At 51.4% G+C, this 24183-nt stretch overlaps 2 protein-coding genes and 1 non-coding gene across 28 annotated transcripts in view; all 3 read right to left on the minus strand.

Moving 5' to 3' along the window:
* Positions 1 to 3141: 3141 nt before the first annotated feature.
* Positions 3142 to 5844, minus strand: HAX1 (HCLS1 associated protein X-1). Of its 2 annotated transcripts, none has more exons than XM_047840159.1 (7): positions 5593 to 5844; positions 4870 to 5132; positions 4498 to 4691; positions 3973 to 4036; positions 3755 to 3861; positions 3536 to 3626; positions 3142 to 3383 (listed from the first exon to the last, which is right to left on the minus strand). In XM_047840159.1, exons 1-7 carry the CDS (start codon positions 5643 to 5645, stop codon positions 3298 to 3300), a joined length of 858 nt encoding a protein of 285 aa, XP_047696115.1. In that variant the 5' UTR covers positions 5646 to 5844; the 3' UTR covers positions 3142 to 3297. The 2 variants fall into 2 exon arrangements, with proteins under 2 accessions (XP_047696115.1, XP_047696116.1); XM_047840160.1 differs by having other exon boundaries at positions 3985 to 4036; positions 5593 to 5771.
* An 838-nt stretch (positions 5845 to 6682) lies between these two features.
* Positions 6683 to 24183, minus strand: part of UBAP2L (ubiquitin associated protein 2 like) — a 39735-nt gene continuing 22234 nt past the window's right edge. For 4 of the 25 annotated variants that reach the window (XM_047840128.1, XM_047840129.1, XM_047840130.1 and 1 more), the window contains 16 exons: positions 23564 to 23762; positions 22696 to 22973; positions 22366 to 22538; positions 20719 to 20908; positions 19956 to 20010; positions 19167 to 19341; positions 18776 to 18848; positions 17608 to 17803; positions 17439 to 17527; positions 16428 to 16481; positions 15758 to 15839; positions 14807 to 15024; positions 14248 to 14353; positions 9623 to 9690; positions 8694 to 8891; positions 7666 to 8288 (listed from right to left, as the gene is read on the minus strand). In XM_047840128.1, the coding sequence (XP_047696084.1) occupies positions 7842 to 8288; positions 8694 to 8891; positions 9623 to 9690; positions 14248 to 14353; positions 14807 to 15024; positions 15758 to 15839; positions 16428 to 16481; positions 17439 to 17527; positions 17608 to 17803; positions 18776 to 18848; positions 19167 to 19341; positions 19956 to 20010; positions 20719 to 20908; positions 22366 to 22538; positions 22696 to 22973; positions 23564 to 23762 (2601 nt within the window). In that variant the 3' untranslated portion in view covers positions 7666 to 7841. The other 21 variants (XM_047840143.1, XM_047840139.1, XM_047840135.1 and 18 more) reach the window with 14 other exon arrangements.
* Positions 15902 to 16037, minus strand: LOC125155890 (small nucleolar RNA SNORA58). The gene has a single exon (XR_007148406.1). It is a non-coding gene; the product is annotated as a small nucleolar RNA SNORA58 (small nucleolar RNA).

Here is a 24183-nt window from a genome sequence, read left to right on the forward strand (position 1 = left end):
CCCATGGCGGGAGACAGCCTCACCCAAGGTCACACGCCCTCCTGGAGGGCCTGTCGACGACGACGGTTGATGCAGGATACAAAGACCTGGCCTCTCTGTCTCAATATGGAATGAGCCTGAAGGGGCCACTCCAACTTCCAAGTTCCCCACAGGATCGGCTGAAGCCTCTCTTGTAACCTCATTGCGTGTCAGTTTCCCCGTTTGCCTAACCTTGCCTTCCTCACTTCCTTACAGGTGCATCCCGCGAGCACTAGCACTTCCCAGTAAACCTTGTTCACGTAGCTTCTCGTTGGAGTCTTTCTCCAAGGAACCCAATTTAAGCCTGTTGGTTTCAGACGTGGTTCCACAAATTCTAGAATGAATCTGGGTGACTGTTCACAGTCTGGCTGACAAGAACCCACGGTAGTAGGTAGAATACTGATAGTCTCTAGCTTGCTGAGGTGGGACAGTTATTAAAATTGTCAGCAGTGGCCGGCTGCGAGGGGTTACTGGTTGAAAGGATATGCGTTAATGGTCTCTGCAGCAGTTGAGAGCCTGAAGGAAATAGAAACTAAGTCCACAGAACTGATCAAGTCCAGGCAGACTGTGAAACCAGGTGGCCCCACGACAGCCCTTAAGGGAAGCCTAACCTGTATCCAGTGGGCATCAGAGTGGAGGGCCAGCTCCAATGTTAATTGTTGAGAAAGAATTCTCAGCCCCAGGCTTCCTATGCCAAGGCTAGGTATTTTAGGACCCTAACCTTGAGGAGGTTAGGGTAGGATCCCGACATTTGAAATAGGGACATCTGGGTAGATGCAACTGAGAATCTTGAATCTCGATTCCTCTGAACCCTCCCTTATTTAGATTTTTCCTTTGTCTCGAGCGTTCTGAAATAGTGGGTTTATTTTCATCCTTGGTATTTAGCATATGGTGGGTCTTTCAGGTTAGAAGTAAATATTCTTCACTTCTGGGATATTTTCTTGGTCTGTTTCATTGATGGTTTGTACCATTCCAGTTTTATTTTTTTTTCCTATTTTCTTTGAAAATAATCTTTTTAAATCGAAGTATAGTTAACATATAACATTACTTTCAGGTGTGCATTGCTGCCTGTTTTCTATATATCTATTACTTGGTCTACCTTCCTGGAGAGTTTCTCAACTTTGTCGTCAGAATCGTTTTATAGATTTTCATTTCTGCCATCACATTTTTTTTAACTCCCCAAAGTTTATTCCTTTTCATAGGAGTATGTTCTGGCTGTATGGACGTATCATCTTATATTTCTAAAGACATTAAAGACGTATCCTTGCTAAATTTTCATCTCTCTGCAGACTGTTTCTCCAAGTTGCTTCTTTAGCTTGTATGCGTCTCCAGCTTTCAAGCTGTGAGCCATCCACAGATGTCCACTAGTCTCCAGCTCCGTGTGTTTCTGTGATGCTCTGAAAAGCTGATTAGAAAAATCAATCGCATTCTTACATGTTAGAAGTCAGAGAGGGGAGAAACAAAAGTGGGAGTATATGTTCTACCAAATACAACTACACAATTTTAAGATGTGATATGGGCACCGAGGTACACAAATAGATTAACAGAAAAGATAGACCCGGCACAACGATCTGTGTATAAAATATATTTATAGTATTTGTATATACATATGCATATGTATTTTTCCAACTAGAAAAAAACAAAGTTGGTCCCCTGATTCATAGCAAATAGGAAGATACATTACAGGTGGATTTAAAACCAAAACGCAGGGGCGCATGGTGGCTCAGTCAGTTAAACATCCGACTCTTGGTTTCGGCTCAGGTCATGACCTCACAGTTCCGTGGAGTTGAGCCCCACATTGGGCTCCTTGCTTTAGCTGTCCCTCTGCCCCTCCCCCACGCACTCTCTTTCCAAATAAGCATTAAAAAACAAACAACACCTAAATGTAAAAAGCAAACCTAGTAAAATCTGTAAAGGGGAAATAAAGGAGAGTGTCCTTTCAACCTTGGGTGGGGAGGTGTCTAAATGACACAAAGAGCACTAAACATAAAGAAAAATATAAACTTTGCTATGGTAAGTCAACTTCTGTTCACCAAAACATATAATAAAAAGACAAAATTTCATCAGTGTATATCTTCTTTGTTCTTGTGATATGTCTCCTTAGAAAAATCCCTTTATCGTGTGTCGTTTTAGTAAAGTTTCGAGGAAACAGAGGTAAACATACAAAATCAGCCCCTCCCAGCCACAGTACTAAAAGAGTTTTTAACGAGAAAAAAAATCTAGTAATGTTTGTCCTAGTTATATTTTCTCCAACATACATTAAAAAAAAAAAAAAAAAAAAAAAAAAAAAAAAAAAAGAACATAGCCAGTAAAGGAAGAAATATTTGCCAGTGTATTCCCTCAAATTCTCTCATGAACTGCCCCATCCTAGGGAAGCAGCCATCACCCATTTCCACACAGGCTTCCTCTTTTGAGAATTTTTTTTTTTTTAATTTCTTAAATGTTTTTATTTATTTATTTATTTATTTAAAAAAAAATTTTTTTTTTTCCAACGTTTATTTATTTTTGGGACAGAGAGAGATAGAGCATGAACGGGGGAGGGGCAGAGAGAGAGGGAGACACAGAATCGGAAACAGGCTCCAGGCTCTGAGCCATCAGCCCAGAGCCTGACGTGGGGCTCGAACTCACGGACCGCGAGATCGTGACCTGGCTGAAGTCAGACGCTTAACCGACTGCGCCACCCAGGCGCCCCATGTTTTTATTTATTTTTGAGAGAGAGAAAGAGCGCCAGCAGGGGAGGGGCCGAGAGAGAGAGAAGGAGGGAGCCACAGAATACTAAGCAGGCTCCAGACTCCAAGCTGTCAGCACAGAAACTGACGCAGGGCTGGAGCCCACGAACCGCGAGATCCTGACCCGAGCCGAAGTCAGATGCTCAACCGACTGAGCCACCCAGGTGCCCCCTCTTTTGAGAATTTGTGCATTCCCCGATAGAACTCTTCCTGGAGTTGTCTCTATAGTTATCTCTTCCACAAGAATAATCTACCGGGGACCTGACCCTATTTATCAAATCAGGTTTTGGAAGCAGAAAAAAGTTAAAGAAGGCGGCCGTGGGCCAAGATGATCTGGGAACCCCTGGATGGTGCTAGAAAGTGGAACAGCCTGGACAGAACTAAGACCAAAGAATTAGCATAAATAAAGGTTTTATTGGTCACTTTGGGTGAGTCACATACTGACATACCCCCAATTCACTGCTCCGCACACCCCAGGCCGAGGTGGCAGGAGACACGGATGGTGAGCGAAGGATGGAAGGGATCTGAAGGCCGCTGAGGCTTAACAAGGCTACCGGGGCCGGAACCAGCGTCCTAGGAACAAATCCAGGATGGAATAGGTGTCATCCAGGGCTGGAGGTGCTGGTGATTCTGGATCTAAGGAAGAAAGTGATACACACAGACACACTAAATGAAAGAGGATGAGCAGAGGACAAGGAGAGGAATAATATTAAAAGCTAGAAAAGTAAGGGTTCCCCTTTCCCAAGGAACTAAGAGACAGACCCTTTTGATTCACACTCTTCACTCACCATCTCTAGGGCCGCCGTCTGCTTCTTGATGGGTTACTGTGGTCTCTGTCCGGCCCTCGCTGTCCACCACAGTTCGGCGCTCCTCTACTGTCTACAAGGAGAAGCCCCAACCAGATCTCTACCGTCAACAAAGGTGAGCCCACTGGTTTCTTTACCTAGATCGCGCTCTCCATGGCATCCCCTGGCCACAGTTCCTTTTACCTCTCTCTTCCAACTCACCCCATCTGGCTTAGTGATCTTGGTCACAGAGACGCTCTTGAAATAGGATTTGGGCTGGGGCTGCAGAACTGGACCGAGGCCCTCCTGGGAAACCTGGGAATCAAGATCTAGAAGGGCAGAGAGAGGAAACACAAAATCAAGAGTCCAAGGGAAAGAAGGGGTCAAGTGTGGCAACAATAACTCAGAGGAGAAGAGAGGGCAGGTTAAACGTCCTCTACCTCCACACTCACCGTTGTCTTCTCTGGCTCTAGAATGGGGGGGCATAGGCCACAAATCATCAAACTGCAGAAGAAGGCAAAGGAGGTGAAATGCTACCTTTCAACCTGAAATTTGAGAGGTCGTAACCCAAAGGTTCCAAAACTACCTTTCCCTGGGAGAGAGAATCCCACCTAGGACACCTTTTGTTTTATTCATCTCTTCCTCCTTCCTACCTGTTTTCTCTCTTCTTCTACCAAGAAAGCTTTCCTGAATGGACGCTTTCTATCCTTCCTGACAATCCTGCTTTGTCCCAGAATTGTAACAGACCAGTGATTTTTTTTTTTTTTAAGAGAAAAAGCAGAATCCCCATCCCCTCTCCCTCAACCTCCCCCCCCCCCCCCGCTGCCAAAATCCTACAAGGAGCTTAGTATAGAAAACAGATAAACACACTAAGTGGACAGCCTGGGATCCCACCCCGTTAGATTCTCGCATGGCTGCCAGCCCTTGCCCTCCCACAGGCTCTCACTCCGCCCAGAAGCACTCACCAGACCAAATGGCCTCTGGGAGCCCCAGTCCGGCGCTGGTTTGGGGGATTCACTTCTTGCATCACTCTCCAAGCCCCCCCCAAAGATCCTGGGCTGGTGACTATCTGGATACTTAAGCATTGAGTCCCGGAGAGTCTGTCCCTCCTGCCGTCTCTCACCAGGTATCTCTGACTCGGGACCAGGACCAGGAAGTTCTGCAGAAGGTGGCAGATCGGTGCTGGGGGTGGGACAGGACTTGGGCTCTTTGAAACCTCAATATCATCCATCTTGTCACACCCCCCCCCCCCCCCCCAGCCCCCAGCGAATCTCGGCAGGCTAATGTCACCCTCCAACCCAGCAGGAACCACAGGTTGACCGGGGACAGCCACACACCAGGAGGGCGGGAAGGCAAGGTCCAGGCCCCCATCTCGCTGAAGATGTTGTTAAAATCCTGTATTAGGTCATCAAAGCCGAAGTTCTCATGGAAACGCATCCCTCCTCCCGGGCTGAAGCTGAAGCCGAAGCCAAATTCCTCCGGGGGCTGCGGACCCTCAAACCTCGAGCTCCCACGGCCCCACGTGGCTCCTTCTTCTTCCTCTTCTTCATCATCCTCATCTTCATCTCGTGTCATCCCTCCAAAAAAGGGGTCTCTGTGGCTGGGAGTGAAGGCAGATCGACCAGCAACATTTTAGTACTTTAAGCCATAAAGTCAGCTCGTGGGCGGCAGAGCGGGACGCGAATAGGGTGTGCAGAACGGAGGTGAGGGTTGGAGGGCTGGCCCTGGGTTTTTGTTCGCTTCGTGGGTGTGGATGTGTTTTCTACGGGAGGCCGTCGGCTTTTTGCTTTGTTTTCGTTTCTATCAACGCCAGTCCTCACCTGGCGGCCCCCCGCAGTGGCCCAGGGCCCTGCTCACCTGCCCACTGTCCCCCCGCCCGGGCCCCTGTTGCATCACCCCAGACCGCGGTTATCCCCGCCCCCGGCGGCCGCCCAGCGCGGCGCCCTCAGTCCGGCCCGCAGCGGGTGACGGAGGGCGGAGGAGTGCGGTTTCCCCTGGGCGTTAGGGCTCAAGCTCCCCTCAGAAGACCCCACCCTCGTCCGATCCCGACCCACTCTAACCTCCGAGGTGGAGAAAGGCCGAAAAAGCCCCGAAAGAGATCAAAGAGGCTCATCCCCGAGTAGGGACTCGAACCCGCGGACCCCACCGAGGCCCATTCGCACCCGGCGGCAGCCTGGGCCCCGCGACCGGAAACTGAGCGAGGCGTCGGGCCACTTGCCGGAAAGCAGGGCTGCGAACGAGCACACTGTCGCAAAACGGCCGTCAGCGCGGCGCGGGCGGGGCGGACAGCGCGACTCGGTCCGGGCGGCGAGCGGACGGGCGGGCGTCCCGAAATCGCGTCTCCCGAAGCTCGCCCGCCTCACGCGCCGCCTCCCCCCGCGCCGCCACCGGATGGCCTGGGCGCTTCCACGGCGTGAGGCTGCGTGGGGCCGGCCGCCGCCGCCAGGGGGCAACCGCCGCCCGCGCTTCTGGTCTGAGTTCCCCGGTCGGTCTCGGTCGGGGACGCACGGACCTAGCGCTCTCCCGCTAAAGTGGTGTCGTTAAGCGGAGTCCTGAGCCCACCGGGCAGGCTCTGCGACCAGCAGGGCAAAGGCTCGGTGAGAGGGCGAGGGGAACCCAGGGAAGGCTTGCGGGGGGGGGGGGGGGGAGGAGGAGTTTGGAGCTGTAAGTACCCCCTCTCCTGTCTCTGAATTTTCCAGCCTGCCGTTCCCTGCACCCCCGCCCCCCACCGGGCCCCCACCGGGCCTTGGTCTCCAGACCCCTCCCGTACAGAGAACTGCCGAGAACTGCTGCGCTGACCTCCAGGTTCCCAATCTGACAGCTGCAGGTCACCCTGCCTTCTCTGCAGCTCATTTGCCCGGACCCATCTGCATTACACTTGGGTTCTTCAAAGCCGTTTTTTCCAGCTCCTTCTTAATCCTCTCCCTTTCCACCCAGTATCTGCTCCCACTCCCTCCACAGCCCGAAATCTGCTGCAGATGAGCAGCTTCCGGAGGAGATGCGAATTTGGGTGGTTCTTTCTAGGCTGTGAAGTATTGGGGGAGGAGGGCAGGGAATTCCCTTAGAGCAAAATACTAGCAGCACTTTTAAGGGCAAAGAGCTCTTTTTATTCCATGGCCTTCGGGGAGCCTGGAGCCCGCTAGAGGCCCGGCTGGTGTGTGACGCTCATTCACCAAGCTGGTCACTGACGAGACTGAGGAAGTCCTAGACGGAGCAAGAATGGGCAGAGGCTGAAGGTAGAGGTTTTCTTTTTATATATACAAGACACATTAATCCATTAAATTTGAGGACACAGTACAAAAAAAAAAAAAAAAAGAACACTTCAACTAATTCATCTGACAATGCTGTTCATATTCATGACGCCATTTTTTGTTGTTGTCTTGTTTCCTAATAATAAAGGAGGAGACTTAGGGCTGTTGGGCTGATATATATTTGGGGGTCCCCCCTCCCCACCTCATCCATACACCACCAGGGTGAACAGGAGGAGAAGGAAGGCAGGGCCCACAGCAAAGTTTCATAATCTTGAATGCAAGGGGGGAGGAAGAGAGGAAAGGGGGGAGGGAAAGGAGAAAATACAAATCCTATAATACATACAACAGAGTGGGGGGTGGGATGGGAATGGACAGACATGAAGCTGAGGCATGGGGTGGGCTGCTGGGGGTGGGGGGGGCAGCAGAACCCCCCCCCCCACATTCCTTTCTTTGATGCCGTTTCCGTAGTTGCCAGGCTGAGAAGCCCTCTCAGAAGATGGGACCAGGAGAAGAGGCTCAGGGCCTCAGTTGGCCCCCCAGCTGTAGCTGTTGTAGGCAGACTTGTTGGTCTGGGGCTTCTGCGGGATGGAGCTGGTCTGGCTACGTTGCCCGCTGCCCGTCTGCGGGGAATGGGACGATGAGGAGGAGGAGAAAGGTGTCTAGTTAGTGGGACAGATCTGTGACATCTTCACATGCAGATCTGGAAACTCTTGCTCTCCCCTTGCTTAGAGAAACTGCTCTGAAGTTTACTTCCAAACCACAGAACATTTAATTTCTATAGCTGCTAGGGTGCCTCGGACAGGGAAGAAAGCATTTCCAGCCTTTAAACAGGGGAACGATGACAAGACGGCAGGACCTTTTAGAGACAAGACTGTGAATGAGTTCTACCCACTTTCCACCCCACCTTCTCCCCTACTCCCACTGCTCTGAGAAAAGGCTACTCTCTCTAGAGAGTTATGGCCTCTTGGAGGTGAGTGACCACAAGATGATTTCGTTTTCGTTGATCCCATGAATACCTCAACTGGGAAGGCTGTCTCTGACAGCAAGGCAGCCCTTACTTATCCCAGCTCCCCAGCTCCCTGGGACGCAGGAGAGGTCACCTGTACCAGCCCATGCCCCCCCGCTTCCCCCATTGCACAGCGGAGAGCCCATTTCAGCCAAAAGGCAGGAGAGACAGTCTGAGGCCCCAGGCTCCAGACGCTGCCCCAAGAATCCGTTCCGTTCCAGTAACCAAGTGTTTCCAGAGTCGCGGAAGGGCAGAAAGAAAAAGAGGGCACTGGGGAGGGGAGGGCAAGAGAGGAACAGGAGGCCAGAGAGCTCAGCAAGGTGTCTGTGTCTGTGTGTCCTGATCTGTGACGGTGCAGCTTTTTGTCTTCGAGTTCCCTGAGGCTGTGGAGGTGAAGTGGGGGCCGGGAAGGAGTGGGTTCAAGCACATCATCATTCAGTTTCATTACCTGCTCCTCCTGCTGGCGCGGGCAACACAGAATCATCTGCAAATATGGTAGCTGAGGCAGAACCGGGATATATGGAAAATAAAGGGACAAACTTTGACAATAGAACTCCACCATTAGAAGGGAAAGCTACAATGTTGGGAAGGGGGGAGGCCGGGAGAGGTCAGAGGGTAGGTGTGACCCAGGTCTGATGGGATGAGGGCAGCTGTGCTACAGGAGGTAGAGGAGAAAGGCACCGAAGGAACCGGGCGAAGAAGGTTTCAGCCCGGCCCCTTCTCTGACCGCTCCTCTGCCGGCAGCTTGTGTCGTGTGCGCTTGTGTCTGTCTGTGCTGTGTGCCCATGGCTGGCGCTGGGAGGGGTGGGTGAAGGTGGTGGTGAGGAAGGGTAAGAGAAGGAAAGGGGGGAGTTTCAGGGGACAGGAAGGAAGAGGAAGGGAAAGGAGAGGGGAGAGCTATTACCTGGCCGTCCTGCTGCAGGTGGTGGTGGAGGATCTGGGAGTGCGGCTGCTGATGGGGGGTCAGGATGTGCATGAAAGGGGCAGGTGGGTAGGCAGCAGCTGTGGCTGGATTGATGGGCCCCCCACTTCCTAGGGCTGAAGGCAAGTTGAAGGAGGCAGCAGGAGTGCCGGAATGAAAACCTTGTTTCTCGAAGGACTGCTGTCCAGGGGGCGGGGAGAGACAGCAAAAGGGGTCAGCAAACCGAGCCCTGGACTCTCTGAGCCCAAGCCCTCCGCCCACTGAGAGCAGCACGCAGCAAAGGAGGCGCACCGCGCCTGCACCAGGTGCCCGGGTCTGCCTCCGCTGTGCTCTTTGGGGGCCGTGTGTGTGATCCCGACAAAAGTACTCCCTCTCTGCCTCCGTCCTCTCCCACGTGAAGCAGGGGTGCCGTGGACTCCCTAGCCGTGGGGACCACGCGACAGGACGGGTGTGAGGCTGCCCTGTGACTCTACAGTCGCAGACCATCTGCAGCTGCTCCCCTATTGCCACCCTGGAGCTTGGCCACGAAGCGCTCCGCCAGGACTCCGATACTTCACGGTCGCTCCCACTGTGTCTTTACAAAGACTGGATCGCACCAGCCTCCCTTCAGTCCGTACTCGTCATCTTGGAAAGTTCCAAGAAGGCTGGCGGTGGGCAAAGTCAGGACAGCTGCACGGTAAATCCCGCATCACAGCGACCGGCCACACCTCCCCTTCCTGAACACTTCTCTTGCTTGTTCTCAGAGGGCTAACTCCAAACTTCTAGAAATTGAAATCTAGAGACCACTCGTTTTCTGGGATGGGCTTCCTGACATCTCTCAGGTTGTTCTTGTTCACTGAGCTTCTGTCATTGCAACGCCACCTCCTCTGCGTCCGTTATCTTTCCACCTGTACCTCGAGCAAGGCACCTACCTGGGTCTTGGAGTACACGGAACCCGAGATATCTGGCACGCCCGTGTTACTGGAGGTGACTGACACACCTGGGGGAGGAGGAAACAGGAGTTAGCTCAGCTGGCTGCCTGGCCCCCCTCTCGGGGGGGGGGGGGGAGACGGTGTGCGCAGCCTCTAGCTAGAGCACTGCAGGGGGTCCTGCTGTGTTTCCAGCTCAGGTCAGTCCTGAGAGATGAGGGTTCATGCCCAAGTCTGCCCTTTCCAGGTGCGTACTGAGTATGTATGTGAGGGGGCGAGTGAGGGGAGCTGCTTTTTGTGGGGCAAGGCTACAGGCAAGCCTCACCAGCATATACCTTTCAAGACGCTTTTGTGCCAAAGCCCAAAAGAAATGTATTAAATGTTTAACATCCGTTTCAAATCAACGCACCCAGACTCCACTCAGTCCTGCTCCTGAAGACAGGTAGTCTGGGATCTTCCTGTTCACAAAGAGACACTTTTGGGCTCAGGACTGCATGCTTTCGCAGGCTAAGGTAAGCACCCAAGGAGCATTCCAGTCCAACCCCAAGAGCACGGCCCGTTGTCAGTCTTGGCTCACCTGGCCCCGCGTCTCCAATTCTGGCGCTTCTAGGCCACGTACTTAGGATTTAAAGAGCCCACACAAAGGTGCATTTCCAGCTAAGTAACTGAGGCCCAAGCACGGGGAGGTGGGGAGGGTAAGGAAGGGAGTGGAGTATGTTGTCTCCTCCAGTCCAGGTGGAACACAAAATCCGACGTCCTCATGCTTTACACCCTGAGCTTCTCCCGGGGACACAGGCTCTCATCCATACTCCCCATGACTTGTGTTCCCCGGGTAAAAACTTCCTGCCACCAGGGCCACTCCAAGGAGACCAGGACAGCATATTCCTCATCTCGATTTCTAGTCCTTAAACTGAAATACACACTGTACCCTGGAGTATCGGGCAATGGATCGAGAAAAAGCCATCAGATAAAATAATCCAGCGTCTTGCTAAACAAATTTTCTGCAAAGATTTGAGGAAAAGCAATTCAAAATTAACTCAGAATTTAAAACACACTTAAGATATATTCGATCTCATCACATGAGATAAAATGAAACTTCAGAAAAACTGCATTTCAGCCTGTGTCCCTGGATCCTTCTCCTGCTGTTCGAGGCCCTCGGATGCAAGAGCTTCTCAGAAGCACCGTGCCAAAGTGACCACAAGTCCCCCCACAACTCAAGAGCAATTCCCCCGTCAAAGTCCAGAACCCAGATCCTCCCAATGCCTAGGATGGAGGCAGCCTCCCAAGGTGGAGTCCACCTTGGACAACCACTTCAGGATCTTCCCGGTACGTGTGGTGTCTTCACCTGGAAGCCCCGCCCATAGCACAAACCCAGATCACTCCAAGAAGGTGCCAAAGAAAAATCGCACAACTGCAGAAACAGCATGGAAAATACCACCCCTTCTCAAGCAGCAATTCTCCCCTCAAAGGCCCTGAAGGAGAAGAAGGGATGATACAGGGACTAACGGGGTAGTGCCTTCCCTTCCCTTCTCAAACCCCAGGTGCCCGTGTGCCAGTCACTGGTGGTGGACCTGACTTTAAGGACAGTTCATTTGCTACAGCACCGAGGAGGTTTGTGCGGAGGGCTGACCGTGAGGTGGGACGGACGGGATACAGATGTTTTTGAGGGAAACGAGACGATGATTGATCTTTACTGCAAAGACCTTGTGGACACCCTGGGCCACCCCATGCAGGACAGGACAAATGGCTAACTGGTTTCTCGAGCTGGGTGGTAGGGAGGAATTTAGCTCCAGAGTGCCCCTGCCACACACACCTGGGCTCAGTCTTCCCAGAGGCTGGACCAGCTAAAATCCAGCTTCTAGTCCTGAGGCCGTGGTCCGGGTGTTGGGCGAAAGGACTGGAGACGCAGGACACGAGAGAACACCGCAGCAGCCCCAACGGCCTGAGTGTGAGCACTAGAGGCCCTAGACGTGACCTGTGTGGCTGCCCCACTTCCCCTGCACCTGCGACAAGAAAGCTCCTCAGACTAGAGTTCTCTGGCTTTCCAACAGTCAACGCCCCGCCTATCCCCCCCCTTCCCCGCTCCCAAGCAGCTACGAGCACACTGACAGGAGGTGGACAGCAGGGAGGAGAAACGAGAACCAATGCCTCCCAGCATGGCAGCCCCGGAGGGCTGGGGACAAATACAGAGGAAGTGGAGTATCCAGGTTTGCACTTAATGAAGGATGATGCTCTCGCCGGACGAGTTAACTCTGTAAACAAAGGGGCGACGGTGTGCCAGCAGCTGGATCGAGTGGGGAGAGCTCCCGTCGTCACGGAGAAGTGGAACGAAACCTCTCCCGCACATCCTTAGCTACACCCACAAGTGCAAAGCAACGAGTAGTCCACAAGCCCCGAGCAGTCTCGAGGGACTGAGAACAGTGCTGCAGGCCAGCACGGTTGTCACAGCCGGAGTCATCAACTAGCCGGTCACTAAAGACCCAATCAGCTCTCAAGCAGCCATCTGGCCCAGGGCCTTGGAAGCCACTTCCCTAAGCCAGCTCCAAACGCCACCTCTTTCTGCCTTTCACCATGACATGACACTCCAAGCTGTTTTTGTCCTTTCCCTCTGCTTCCGTCAGAGGCACAGGAAAGATCTGAGTGAAAAGTGAAGCGCTGTACTAAGCATGGGGAATCAGGGATTTTCTGCAAATAACTTTCTTTACCATTCACTCAAAGGGCTGAAAACTGACGCTGCCTCCCCCTCTCCCACTTGATAAAATCACCACGCCGAGAAGGTAACAGTTCTCCATCCTTTGGCTACACTGGGGTTTGATTGAGAAGGCCCCCCTCCACCCTTCGTCCACAGCACAACATTGGCTCCTAGTGTCCAGAAAGACATGCACGGAAAGAACGCCAGAGTTAGCTAAAGAAATACCACAGTTTATTGAAGACTACAAATATTTTGTTACAAGGTGAAACTACATCCTTCCAGAAATCAAGAGCAACGGCAGGTGTGTGCATTGATGCTTCGGAGGCGCTGCACCGCTTGGACTCGGAATGGGTAAGACAGGGTCAGACACGTGGGGGAGAGGGAAACGGGGGCAGGGCAAGTTCAAAGCCCAGAAGGTATCCACCAACTCATTTCCCCAAGCCACGCAGGCCATGGCCTCAGCTCGGCAGGCTCTCCTCAGTGGTCTGGTTTCTGAAACAAGACTTCAGTGCAAATTTATACACACACACAAAACACAGCCCCCAGCCTTGGGCCAAATTAGCTCTCTGCCGTCCAGAAATGCTTGTAAGGGGGTGGATATTTTCTTCCTAAAAGGAATCAAATACATAAAAATAAATGAATTTAGAGGTTGATGAGGCACGGGATGACAAGAGCCCTCCGTGGGGTTGGGAACTGGGGCTTCTCAAAAGACTGTTACAGCGGATTTCTGAACTCTTAAGGTAGATAAGAGCCTTGGATTTCCAGAATCAGGTAATGCCATTCTCTTTTATTATCAATCACCTACCTCTTAAAATTCTTGAACCTGGTCCAGCTAAAACCTAAATCTAACGTTCTCAGAATGGGGCCGCGCCAAGTCAGAAAGCTGACAATCGTCCCCACCAAGGATTAGGGTGCACCTCACCCGGTGAGAGGGGCAGCCACGAGGAGCGGGGCATCTCAGGATTTCTCCAGGTTGAATCCGGACTCACTCCAAGTGCTCCAACAGTTCAAAGCTCCATCTGGTTATCAGTTCCCAGACCTACTGCCCTCTGTGCTCAGCTCAGAGTTCCCCGATGATTGAAACCCTCGGGCAATTGACCCACCTGGGGCCCACACGGTGGTGAAGAACACAGATGCAGCCCCCTCCAAACCACCATGACACCACACGTGAGCTTAGAATTTTGAAGAGCCCTCAATCCCAACTCTTTCAACTGCAAAATCCTCCTCCCCACATTCATCTACAAGTCACTGAAAAAAGCCGATGGAACTGTCCTCCACAAGTGGGGTACAGGCCTCACTAGAGGAGCAGGGGACAGACCAGTTATCTTTCAGGTCAGTTCCTACATCTCTGCCCTGCCATCAGATATGCAGACTTTGCCAAGAGACCAGCCGTACAAACGAAGGACCCTCTCCCTCTGTTGAGCTCTCGCACCCCACACCTTTCTCTCCATACCCTGGGGCTCCCAGCGAGGGAAGGAAAAGGGGCTGTGTGAGAAAAGCAGTGCTACCGAAAGGGTTAAGCCCGACCCGCCGGGGCACACCGGCAAAGAACCCACCCAACGCTGCCGGGCAGTGACTCTCCGTGAGAACTACCGGTGCCAGACGTCCTCACGCCTGTCCCCACTGACAGCACAATAACGTCTTGGGGCCCCTTGTCCTGTGTCCCACCCGAAGTTTAGGCCAGCCAACGTATTCTGACAGCCAATGCAGGCCCCGGGGCACCCCCATCGTGAGGGCTGGACACATGTCCTGACACCAAGCACATCTGCTGGTGCCGCTCGGACACCCATGTCGGTCAAACGTGGACAACCCTACGTACAGATGCTAGCACGCACACCTCACCAACCCTGTTCTCTCAAGCACATCCTCCTCCCCCAAAACTCCTTTAGTCACATCCTGCAGAAACCACGGACAGCTGGGGTCAAGGGGCGCTTACCAGTGTTGTATCCGTGAGACCCATATCCACTTGGCTGTTGGAAAGGGGTGGCTGATGCGTTCACACTGACATTCACACCATGCTGCTTGGAAGAGGTAGGAGCCACCTGGAGAGCAACAGGGCCAGAAGGGAGGTGAGATAGTGACAGAGAACCGTCACCAACCTGCCCCAGGAACTAGGCACTCAGATGGCTATGGTCTTGAGGCAAGCTGACCACAGTCTGCTTAGTAAAATGGGTTCCCTACGGAGCTTTAGAAAATCTACCAGTGAAGTCAAGAAACGGTAGTTTGAAGGAAGGGCAAGTGCCAAGTGGCAGGAGGGAATGAATGACAGTCTAGGGTCCAAAGCTGGACTGTATCATCTCCCCTCTTTAGAGAACTCTAAGAACAGGTCATCTCTATCCCAGTACCTCCAATTCCAGCCCCCACCTCTCCCAGGACAGAGGGGGAATGGTTTTTCCTCATCCATTATTAAAAAATCATTTAGCCATGAAGGCAGCTAGGATAGGGTCCAGGGGCTGGGCTTCTTCACCAAAAGGAAGCCAAACCCAGGTACTCACAGGGAACACAGCAGGCCCATACTGGAAGGTGCTGGGGAGGCCCGGAACCCCTGTGTAGTATGGCAGGCTGGTGTAACTGTAGCCAGGAGGCAGCGCCGGGTTCAGGAATGTCTGCTGCGTCGTGTGGTGAGTCTGCGTCTGGTTCTGTTGGGGTTGGGCCAAGGTTGTGGCCGGGGCTGGGGAGGAGGCATCCCCGCGGCCGAACTTCGTGAGGTCACCTATGACAGGAGAGAGTAAATATACCTGCTGTCTATTTCACCCCCGACCCCAGCGCACGATTACTTCTCCTGGTTTCACAGGACTCCAGAAGACCCCGATTAAAGACTGTTAAAGGTCAATTCTTTGAATTACATTTTCTCTCTGGCTCCATTTGGCATTGCTGAGCACACACTCCGCACTGTGCTAGTCAAGCCTGATGTCAAATGCCTGGGCAACGATGTGGGAGACAGGCTCCCAGAGTAAAGCATGATTTCAGCCCCACCCTCCCTGCCTTCCCCTGCTTTCCCTCCACAAGGAACACTCCATGCTGCACTCAGCAGACAAGGACAGGTCAAGGAAAATGATACGTCAAAGAGGTCAGGCATAAAAAGAAGGATCACAGCCTAGTGAGGCAACCAGATTGCCGCTGTGAGCAGGGAACAGGAGCAGAGACAAGCGGAGGAAGGCCATTTCAACCCCTGCACTTCCCGGAAAACACTGCAGAATGGCAGAGAAGCCTGTCAGGGGATCATCTGGAACCACCGGGAGACAACAAAGTAGGACGAGAAGGAAATGTCCGTCTTCAGTAGCATCCCAAATCTACCAACCCGGATTCATCACATCTGTTCCAGACCTTCCGCCAAAGGTCTTCATTAAAGTGAGAACTGGGTCCCTGCTCGCCATTAACCAGGTTTTTGCCACCAGTCCCAGCACACACTCCTGTCATCTGCACCCCCCACCCCCCAGCCGTACCAGAGTAGGGGTTGCTGGCCAGGCTACCGTCCCTCCCCGTCAGCGGTGTGGTGGGCGTGGGAAATGGGATGCTGTAGTAATCCTAGAAGAGACAAAGGGCACAGACTGGATGCCACTCATCTGCTCAGCGCAAGGTGAGAAGCGGAATGTTGGGAGCGCTGCATTTATCCAGCCGGCGAGCGAGCTGGCTGGAGCTGGTAAGAACTCCCCGTGACTCTTGCACACACTGTCCCCCTCGCCCGGCCTCGGGCAGAGTCAGGCGAGGTCTACGGGTGTGCCCACCGGGAAACAGGTCGGGACCATCGGAACAATAATGCTCTCAAACCATTAGGTGTCGTCCCCAACAGTCCACTGCTACCAAAAAATAGATTCTCTTTCTGTAATTCAAAGTGTCTGACATGTCAGAAAAAGCATCCAGAGAGCTCTAGGGTATCCTGAGCTATTTTTAAGGTTAAAATTTGTTTACTTTAAAGAGGTCACAACTGATGAAAAAAAAAAAGCTACCTGAGAGCTGACCCACTCCCCCAGTCCCTGATCTTGAATCAGGGTTTGCATCTGGACGTATAGGTTGGGAAAGAGCTAATGGGGGGGACTTATCAACTGAGCACCTGAAACAACCCCCTCAAAGCTGTAAGGTCGCTCTCTCCTCCTGCCCTAAGCACACACTCACCAAGGGGAATCTCGTCTGAAGCATCTGTAAGTCATCGTAACCATATACTTGCGGCTGGAAGACACAAGCATGTAACAGTGTTCACAGGGATTGGCTACCACAGAAGCCAGCCAAGGTGCCAAGGGACAAAGTCAGTCAACAGAACATCCATCCTCATTCTTAGGAAGAACAGAACATAGGTTACTTCCGGCAGTTCCCTTTAGGAAGAAAGAAGTGAAGTACAGACTGGGTGATTTATGAAAGGTCTCGAAACTTGCCATGAGCCACATACCACCGATCCAACCCAGAGGCAGCGGTGGGGCAACAGGAGCCAGGTAGGAACGGCCGTCAAATACACAGCTTAAGACTCATCTCTTTCAGAAAGGATTCACATCTTACTTGTTTTCTCTAACGTATGGGGACTAAGACGTTATGCTGATTGTTAAAAAATGTGCAAACCATTATTGAACGTTTCCTGTGTATGATGCTCGCTTAGACACTTTCTGAGAGGCCAGAACGGGTGTCTTTTTAAACATTTCAAATAAATAGACTTTACCTTAATTGGCACCAAATCTAGGAATTTGACAGAAGATAGATACACTGGCACACAAAGCTACCACCTGTCAAACCACCTACTCTCCAGCAGTCCCAGATCAGGTCAGGGAGCTCTGTTCTTCCCAGGTCACAGCCAGCTGAGAACCTCACAGACAGGGACTCAATCCTACCCAAGAAAATAATTCTCTGAGAAACTGAAAGGGATTCCAGGTGGGCACTCTGGCCTTTAGCTTCCGAAGCCTAGAATTTGTTTCACACAGAGAAAATATACAATAGGAGGAGTGGCCTCCGTTTAGTCCTTCCCCTCTAGAAATGACGATTTTTGCCCCAAACTACGAAGATCAAAAACTGGTTTGCTTACATGCGACAACCACTCATTTATTCTCTATTTTAATTAGTCTTCCACCCGAAGCCGGAGCTGTAAAGAGTAGCCACACCGTCTTCATCTTTTGCAGAAGCTGCTTCAGCATCACTTACCGGGTAGGCGTGTAACAGCCCTGGAGCCATGATGTATGGATTAGGCAACAATGGCGGGACCCCAGGAGGGAGGTTGGGAGGAGCTTTTCCTAAAAGAGAGATCCCATTTTTACCCAGTCACACGATCACTCCTCTCCTCCATCCCAGAGGAATGCCGTCCACCTTCTACCTGAAGTCGTAGCGACCGAGCTCCGAGTCGAGGCTGTGACGGTGGAGTTGCTGCTGAGGCTGAGGCCTAAGCTGCTGCCGCTGTGGAGACTGGAGGAGACACTGACCACTGGGGGAGGCGCAGAGACCGTGCTGGACGTGGTGGAGAAAGTGCTGGAGGAAGAATGGAGGTTCGCCTCACTGTCCACGCTTGTGTGCTTCAAAAAGGGGGAGCAGTGGATGAGAAGAGGAAATAGCGATCAGCGAGACAGGTCAGGAGAGAGGCACAGCCCCTTCTGCAGGCGAGAGCACATCAGCCTCCCAATTAAAACGGCCGAGGCAGAGACCTGGGTGTCTTCCACCAAAGGAGTTAGAAGAAATCACGAAGTTTGCTCCGGCTGCCTGTTCCCCCAGACGCGGCGTCAGGCAGGGATCTAGTTAACAACACCGGCTGCACGCCCTCCCGTCAGAGCACATGCGGACAAACACGCCAGGAACCAATGCTGGCTGGCCAGCGAACAGTTCGGGTCAGGGAAATACAGCCTAGCCTTCTCTCCCACGTTCTCCTTCAGTAGTTCAGCAAGTTCTAATGAACTTAAACCAGAAACAGTACACCTGAGGAAAAAGAGTCTTCTAGGGAAGCCTGAGCACTCCTCTTCCCCCGGGTTTCTGGCAAACTAGACACCTTTGCCCCAAATGGGTCTTCCTCACCGTCTCAGCTTAACCCCACAAATGCTTGTCCTAAATCACCATAGTGAACTTAATTCTCAGATCAAAAGCTTTCCTCTGGCCTTAACTTTCAGAGGATACCCGGACCCTGATCATCTTCAGCAGCCCTGTCCAACATACCCCCCACCACGGAGTGAGAACGGCTGTACAGAGGCCCTCACAGGCTCTATCAGAGCTATGAAGCCCTGCACACCTCAGTGTTAAGAAGGAATAAAAAAAGGCAAAGCTTCAGGAGTCACATCCAGGGCTTTGAGAATTGGCCCACAGCTCAGCAGTATCTCTAGGTTCTTCTGCCTCTCCTGCCTTCCAACATCCTTTTAGTCCATTCCTGCAACTTCAGATCAACGATCACTCCGCCACCGCACGAAGGGATTTCCAAGAATCTCTTCTCGGGAGTCTCGCCGCTAGACTCCTCTAAGTGTAAGAACACCGCCCTTCCTCTTCAGCCGCATCACACTTACCAAAAGAGTGGATGTAGAAGTGCGCCCAGAAGACGTGGATGACGAGAGGGTGTTCTGCTGCGTCGATAACGTGCTGCAAAGAAGAGGCAGCCATCAGTCACGGTGCTGTGGTGACTGACCTGGAGCTTCCATCAAGAACACTGACGAGGACGTGCGGCGGTATATGGGACCAGGAAGACCGGAGACCGGGGGGAGCACCGTGGCCGGCCAGGGTGGGGAGCAGACACAGCGAGCGGGGCTGCTGAGAAGAGAGAACAGGCCTCTCTCTCCTACCCCACAACTTGCAGGTCGTGCCCGCTAACACGGCCCCTGGCAGGCAGCAGGGACAGGGCGGAAGCAGAGAACTCTACCTCTCCTCCCAACCCCAACATCCACCTGTGACCCGAATCACCTGCTGTGTTGTGTGGTGGGAGCATTTGCACTCTCCTCACCGTGGCTCAAGCCACCCAGGGGGGATGAGTGTTGACTGGCCGCTGTCAGCAAGGAGGCTGCGGACACCGTCTCGCTGAGAGGGGAGATGCCGGAAGTGGAAGGTGAGTCAGACTTCACTGCAGAGCCTGTAGCACCTGGAAATAAAGAATAATTATCTATCCCATCAGCAGAAAGGGAGTGTCTCTGACAACTGAATAGACGACTCCAGTCTCGGCCGTCCCCAAGACAAAAGAGGAAGTTATTTAATAAGGGACTACTGTGATTACATAGACTCTCATTATTTTAAATTTTTTGGACATTTATTTATTTATGAGAGAGAGAGAGATGGACAAAGACAAAGCGTGAGTGTGGGAGGGGCACAGAGAGAGGGAGACACAGAATCTGAAGCAGGCTCCAGGCTCCGAGCTGTTAGCACAGAGCCCGACACGAGGCTTGAACCAATGAATCGTGAGATCATGACCTGAGCCGAAGTCGGGACACTTGACCGACTGAACCACCCAGGTGCCCCTAGACTCTCTTATTTCCAACATTTCAGAGCACTGATCTCACTTATCCAGTGAAGGGAACCGAGGGTACCATCACTCTTCTAAGTCAGAGAGCCCTGAGACAGGTCTGAGAGAAAACAGCAGGGCAGGACCACACGAAGACTGTGACCAGAGAAGCCAGGGCGCTTCCCACTATGATCGAAGAAACGCAAACATACGAAAAGGAGAGGAAAACCACTACAACATAGAGGAAAAAGCCTCACCTTCAACAGATTGCGTGGTCTGTAACTGTGTGGCCTGCACAGAGCTGAAGCCATTCTGGAACAAAAAACAGAAGAGTAAAAAACAAACTCAAGTGAAAAGTCGAGTTAGCACAGACTCAGCTTAACTTCAACCAACAAATCTTTCAGAGACATTCTGTAAGCTAACCAAAGGATTAACATAATGCAGACGATCTAAACAAAACGAATTTAAAATGGCAACAAGATAGACCAACCCCGTGTGACCCAAAGCAACAGAAGGCAGCGCCCCCAAACCGCTCAAGAGATCCCAAACCCAGAAGAGACACAGGAAAGGCCTGGGGGTCCCTGGGGGAGGTTGGGGAAGGAGGACCGTTCAGCCAAAGCACCCACTGTTCTGGCTGCACGGGACTGTCAGTCCGCTCCACAGCACCTCTGGCATATGCTGTCCCCTCCCCGGGCCGAGACACGGCAAGGTGTCTATTGATACAGACCCAGAAGTCCAGCACTCAGATCTTCGCGAGAGAGAAAACAAGTACTTGACATTGATCCTACGACAAAGAATGAATCTCTAGTGCTGGCTTTAGTTTTCTGACTATGAATCTCCAGGCTTGCTGCAAAGAACTTTTTTATTTCTCCAACCACAGAAATGTGTTTTTTTCAGCTTCTCGGTCAGTACTTCTGTGGCATCCCAGCACCATTTGTAAAGAAGGGAAACACTAACACTGGAGACACTTTGCCCAATATTGTCTTAAACAGCACCCAGGGACTCTCAAAGCCACACTACCTTTGCCTGAGTCAGGTCCTTTTGGGGTGATGAGGAGATGGAGCTGGGGTACCGTCGAGTCTGTGTGGACCTCTGTTCATACAGAGGGCCCTGAGCATTATTTGGGGAGGTATAGGTTGTCGACTGAATTGGACCGCTCTGATAACCGGACTCCTGACTCTGGTTAGATGAAATTGTAGATGAAGATTCACTGTGGGGAGCGCAGAAGGAAAATCTCAGAAAACCAAAACAGAACAGATCCATGGATACTAAGGACATGCTGGAGACCTACTAGAGTAAGTTGATTATAATCAAAAGGAAAATTCCCAGCAGCAAATAAAAGACAATTTTCTCTTGACAGCAATAGGAATTTCCACATCCTACAGAGTCAGGGGTCTGAACTCAAACTGCTTGCCCACATTCTGTTTTAAGAGAAAGAGGCAAAAGCAGAAAGGATAGACTTTTTTGATCCTTCTGATATATCCTAACATGAACCCTAAGCACAGGGAAAGTCATCTGTTTCTCACATTCATTTTAAGGAATTCTGGGTTCCTGGCTCTGTCAGAAACCCTATTAAATATAAGGTACTGGGTAGAAACTCTGAGAAAAACTGTGAAAATATTCACATGACTTAACGGCAATTATAATCCAATAGATTAGGCAAGGGCCTGATGCTTATATTTTTAAATTCAAGGGACTGAAGAAAGTAGCCTAGTCCCTTAAACTCTGCCAGAACTTTTTCTTTAAATATTTATTTATTTTAAAAGAGAGAGAGCACACGTGCACACAAGGCAGGGGCGGTGGGCAGAAAGAGAGGGAGAGAGAGAATCCCAAGCAGGCTGCGCGCCGTCAGCTGACGAGGGGCTTGACTTCACCAATCGTGAGAACATGACCTGAGCCCAAATCAAGAGTCGGATGCTCAATTGACCGAGCTGCCCAGGTGCCCCATCCTCCAGGGTTTTCTATTGCTTATGTTGGCCCTTCGTGACACTTACCAGAGAAGGTAGGAAAGGCTCTTTTTTACTTGTGTCATCTATTGATGCTGCTACCTCTTTCTTAGGAGGCCAGAGTCCTACCCTTCATATGCATAAGGCCCACACCAAAGGACCAAAGATGTCAAAAGCATTTTTAGCCAGATGCCAAGGTCCTCCTGTTAGAGGTGCTATACGCACCTCTTAAGAACTGGGCGTGGGGACGCCTGGGAGGCTCAGCCAGTTGTGCGTCCGACTCTTGATTTTGGCTCAGGTCATGATCTCATGGTTCAAGAGTTCCAGCGTGGAGCCTGCTTCGAATTTTTCTCTTTCCCTGCCCTGCCCCCCCAGCCCCCCCCCCCCCCCAAGGAACAGCACACAGACATGTGCTCTCTCTCTCAAATAAAAACTTAAAAACAAAAACAAAGTGGTGGATGCTTCTGTTAAAAAACCAAAAAAACAAAAAACAAGAACTAGGCGTGGACACTCCAGAAGTATGCAAGAGGTATATTTCCATCTGTTTAGTGTTACAGATAATCTTAGTAACAGTATTTTGAAATGCTTAACAAAATGCTACAATCGGCTACTTTTCCTTCAATCAGAGGCTTGGGCCTCTTTGGAGTTCTAGGAATCGGCAAGAGACAGAAAAGTGGTAAAAGCCTGACAAAAAAAGTCTTGATTGAGGGTTCCCCTCTACCTGGCTGTGCTGGTATAGAGGCTACTTGGAGCCTGGCTTGAAGAGGCGCTCGTGGTGGGGGTGGACTCGTAATCAGAAAGGACAGGCTCTGACCCAAACTGCAATGCCCCAAACTGCAGGTTTAGCCCTGAGATATCTGCTGAGCCAGGCATCTCCACAGCCAGAGCAGGAATCTGTAACGAGAAGGTAATGGTTTTATTACAATCTTACTATAAGACTGATAAAAAAAAAAACCTGTTTCAAATTTGCAAACTATCCCCTCACGATCTTGATTCCCAAATCCCGCATCCCCTTTGCCCTAAAATGACACCCATCACAAAGTTCAAGTACCTTAGAAGTCAAGGAGGCCTTTTTCTTCTGCTGTTTCAATTTCTGCTGAGCCGGCTGAGGGCTGGAGGACTGGTTATCTGAAGACCCGGGAGACATCTGTGGGGCCGAGGTGGATTTGCTCGGCAGAGGAGAAGAGGGCGGTGGAGGTGCAGCGGTGGAGGTGGCCACCGTGGGCGGCTTCTCCTGAAGGAACACCTCCATCATGGCTGAAGATGGGGTGAAAGCCTGGCGTTTGCTGAAGGGGCTGTGTACTGTGGAATCGTCTGGGTTCTTCAAATCTGCACGGAGAGTCCCGGTATGTATGGGGTCAGGGATGCTGATGAACGTCAGTGAAACGCTATTATCCTCTCTCGAGCCATAAACAAGGCCCTCAAGAATCAGTACGTCACATAAACAAGTCCTCATCTAGGACTCACTCTCATTTCTAAAAGTGAGAATCACACATCGTATCTGTTCTAAGTACAGCCTAATCAAATCAGCACTATTAGCCTGCTTGTGTAAGACAGGAACGTACAAACTGTCCATGTTTAGAGCGAAAGGTCCTACATAATGCCAAGCCCACAAACCTCCTAAGGCAACGTTTTTTCAAACACTGAAGACCAATCTAGGGAGAGTCCAAACACTCCGTGGTCAACAGAAGACTGCAACTACGATGTAGATGTCTAAACTCGGTTAAAGAGACACCGAGCCTCAAACTTTTTACTACTTCCTAGCTTTCTGAACTCAGCCTGTGTGACTAGAGGGTATCAGTCATGGGAAACTAGCCAGGTGGCTGTCCTTCTCCTGACTTCAAGAAACATTCTCCACCCCCGACTCCTGCAAGCTCCTGGTGGTAATGTTCCAACACGTCACTTTCCACCCTTCTCACCGTACTGCACCAGCGATGGGGACTGTGAGGCAGAGCCCATGTCCCAAGAGGAGGTGGCGGTGGTTCCAGGCTGAGAATGCTGTGCCGCCAGCTGGGCCAGGGCCTGAGCAGTCTTGAACTGCTCCAAGAACTGAGAGCCCGTGGTGCTGCCACCTTTGGCTTCGCCGACATCGCCAAACCCTTTCCCCAACATGCTCACCTGCAGACCGACACAGAGAGGGATGAGAGAGACCTACGGCAAGCAGATGTGTTCACCACTTGGAAACACTTGGAAAGTCACTCAGACACAGGGGGAGCCAGGAGAGACCCGACAAGTAAAGAATATCACCAGACTGAGTATACAGTCTAGTCCATTAGAGCACAGTCTCTGGAGTCAGACTGCCTAGGTCCAAATCCTGGCTATGTAATTGTGGAAAAACCTATTTGTGATTTCTCTGTACTTCATTTTCCTCACCTGAAAGCAAATGAAAATAGTATTGCATAAAGCTGTAGGGGGATGAAATAATGTATTAAAGCCTTTAATATGTGTATGGTACATAATAAGCATCATTAAAATTTACACCATTACTTCCTCCCTCCTCAGGTATAAAGATCTAATGACTGGTGGAATTTTTCTCCTT

Source organism: Prionailurus viverrinus, chromosome F1, assembly GCF_022837055.1.
Source record: "Prionailurus viverrinus isolate Anna chromosome F1, UM_Priviv_1.0, whole genome shotgun sequence".
NCBI lineage: Eukaryota > Metazoa > Chordata > Mammalia > Carnivora > Felidae > Prionailurus > Prionailurus viverrinus.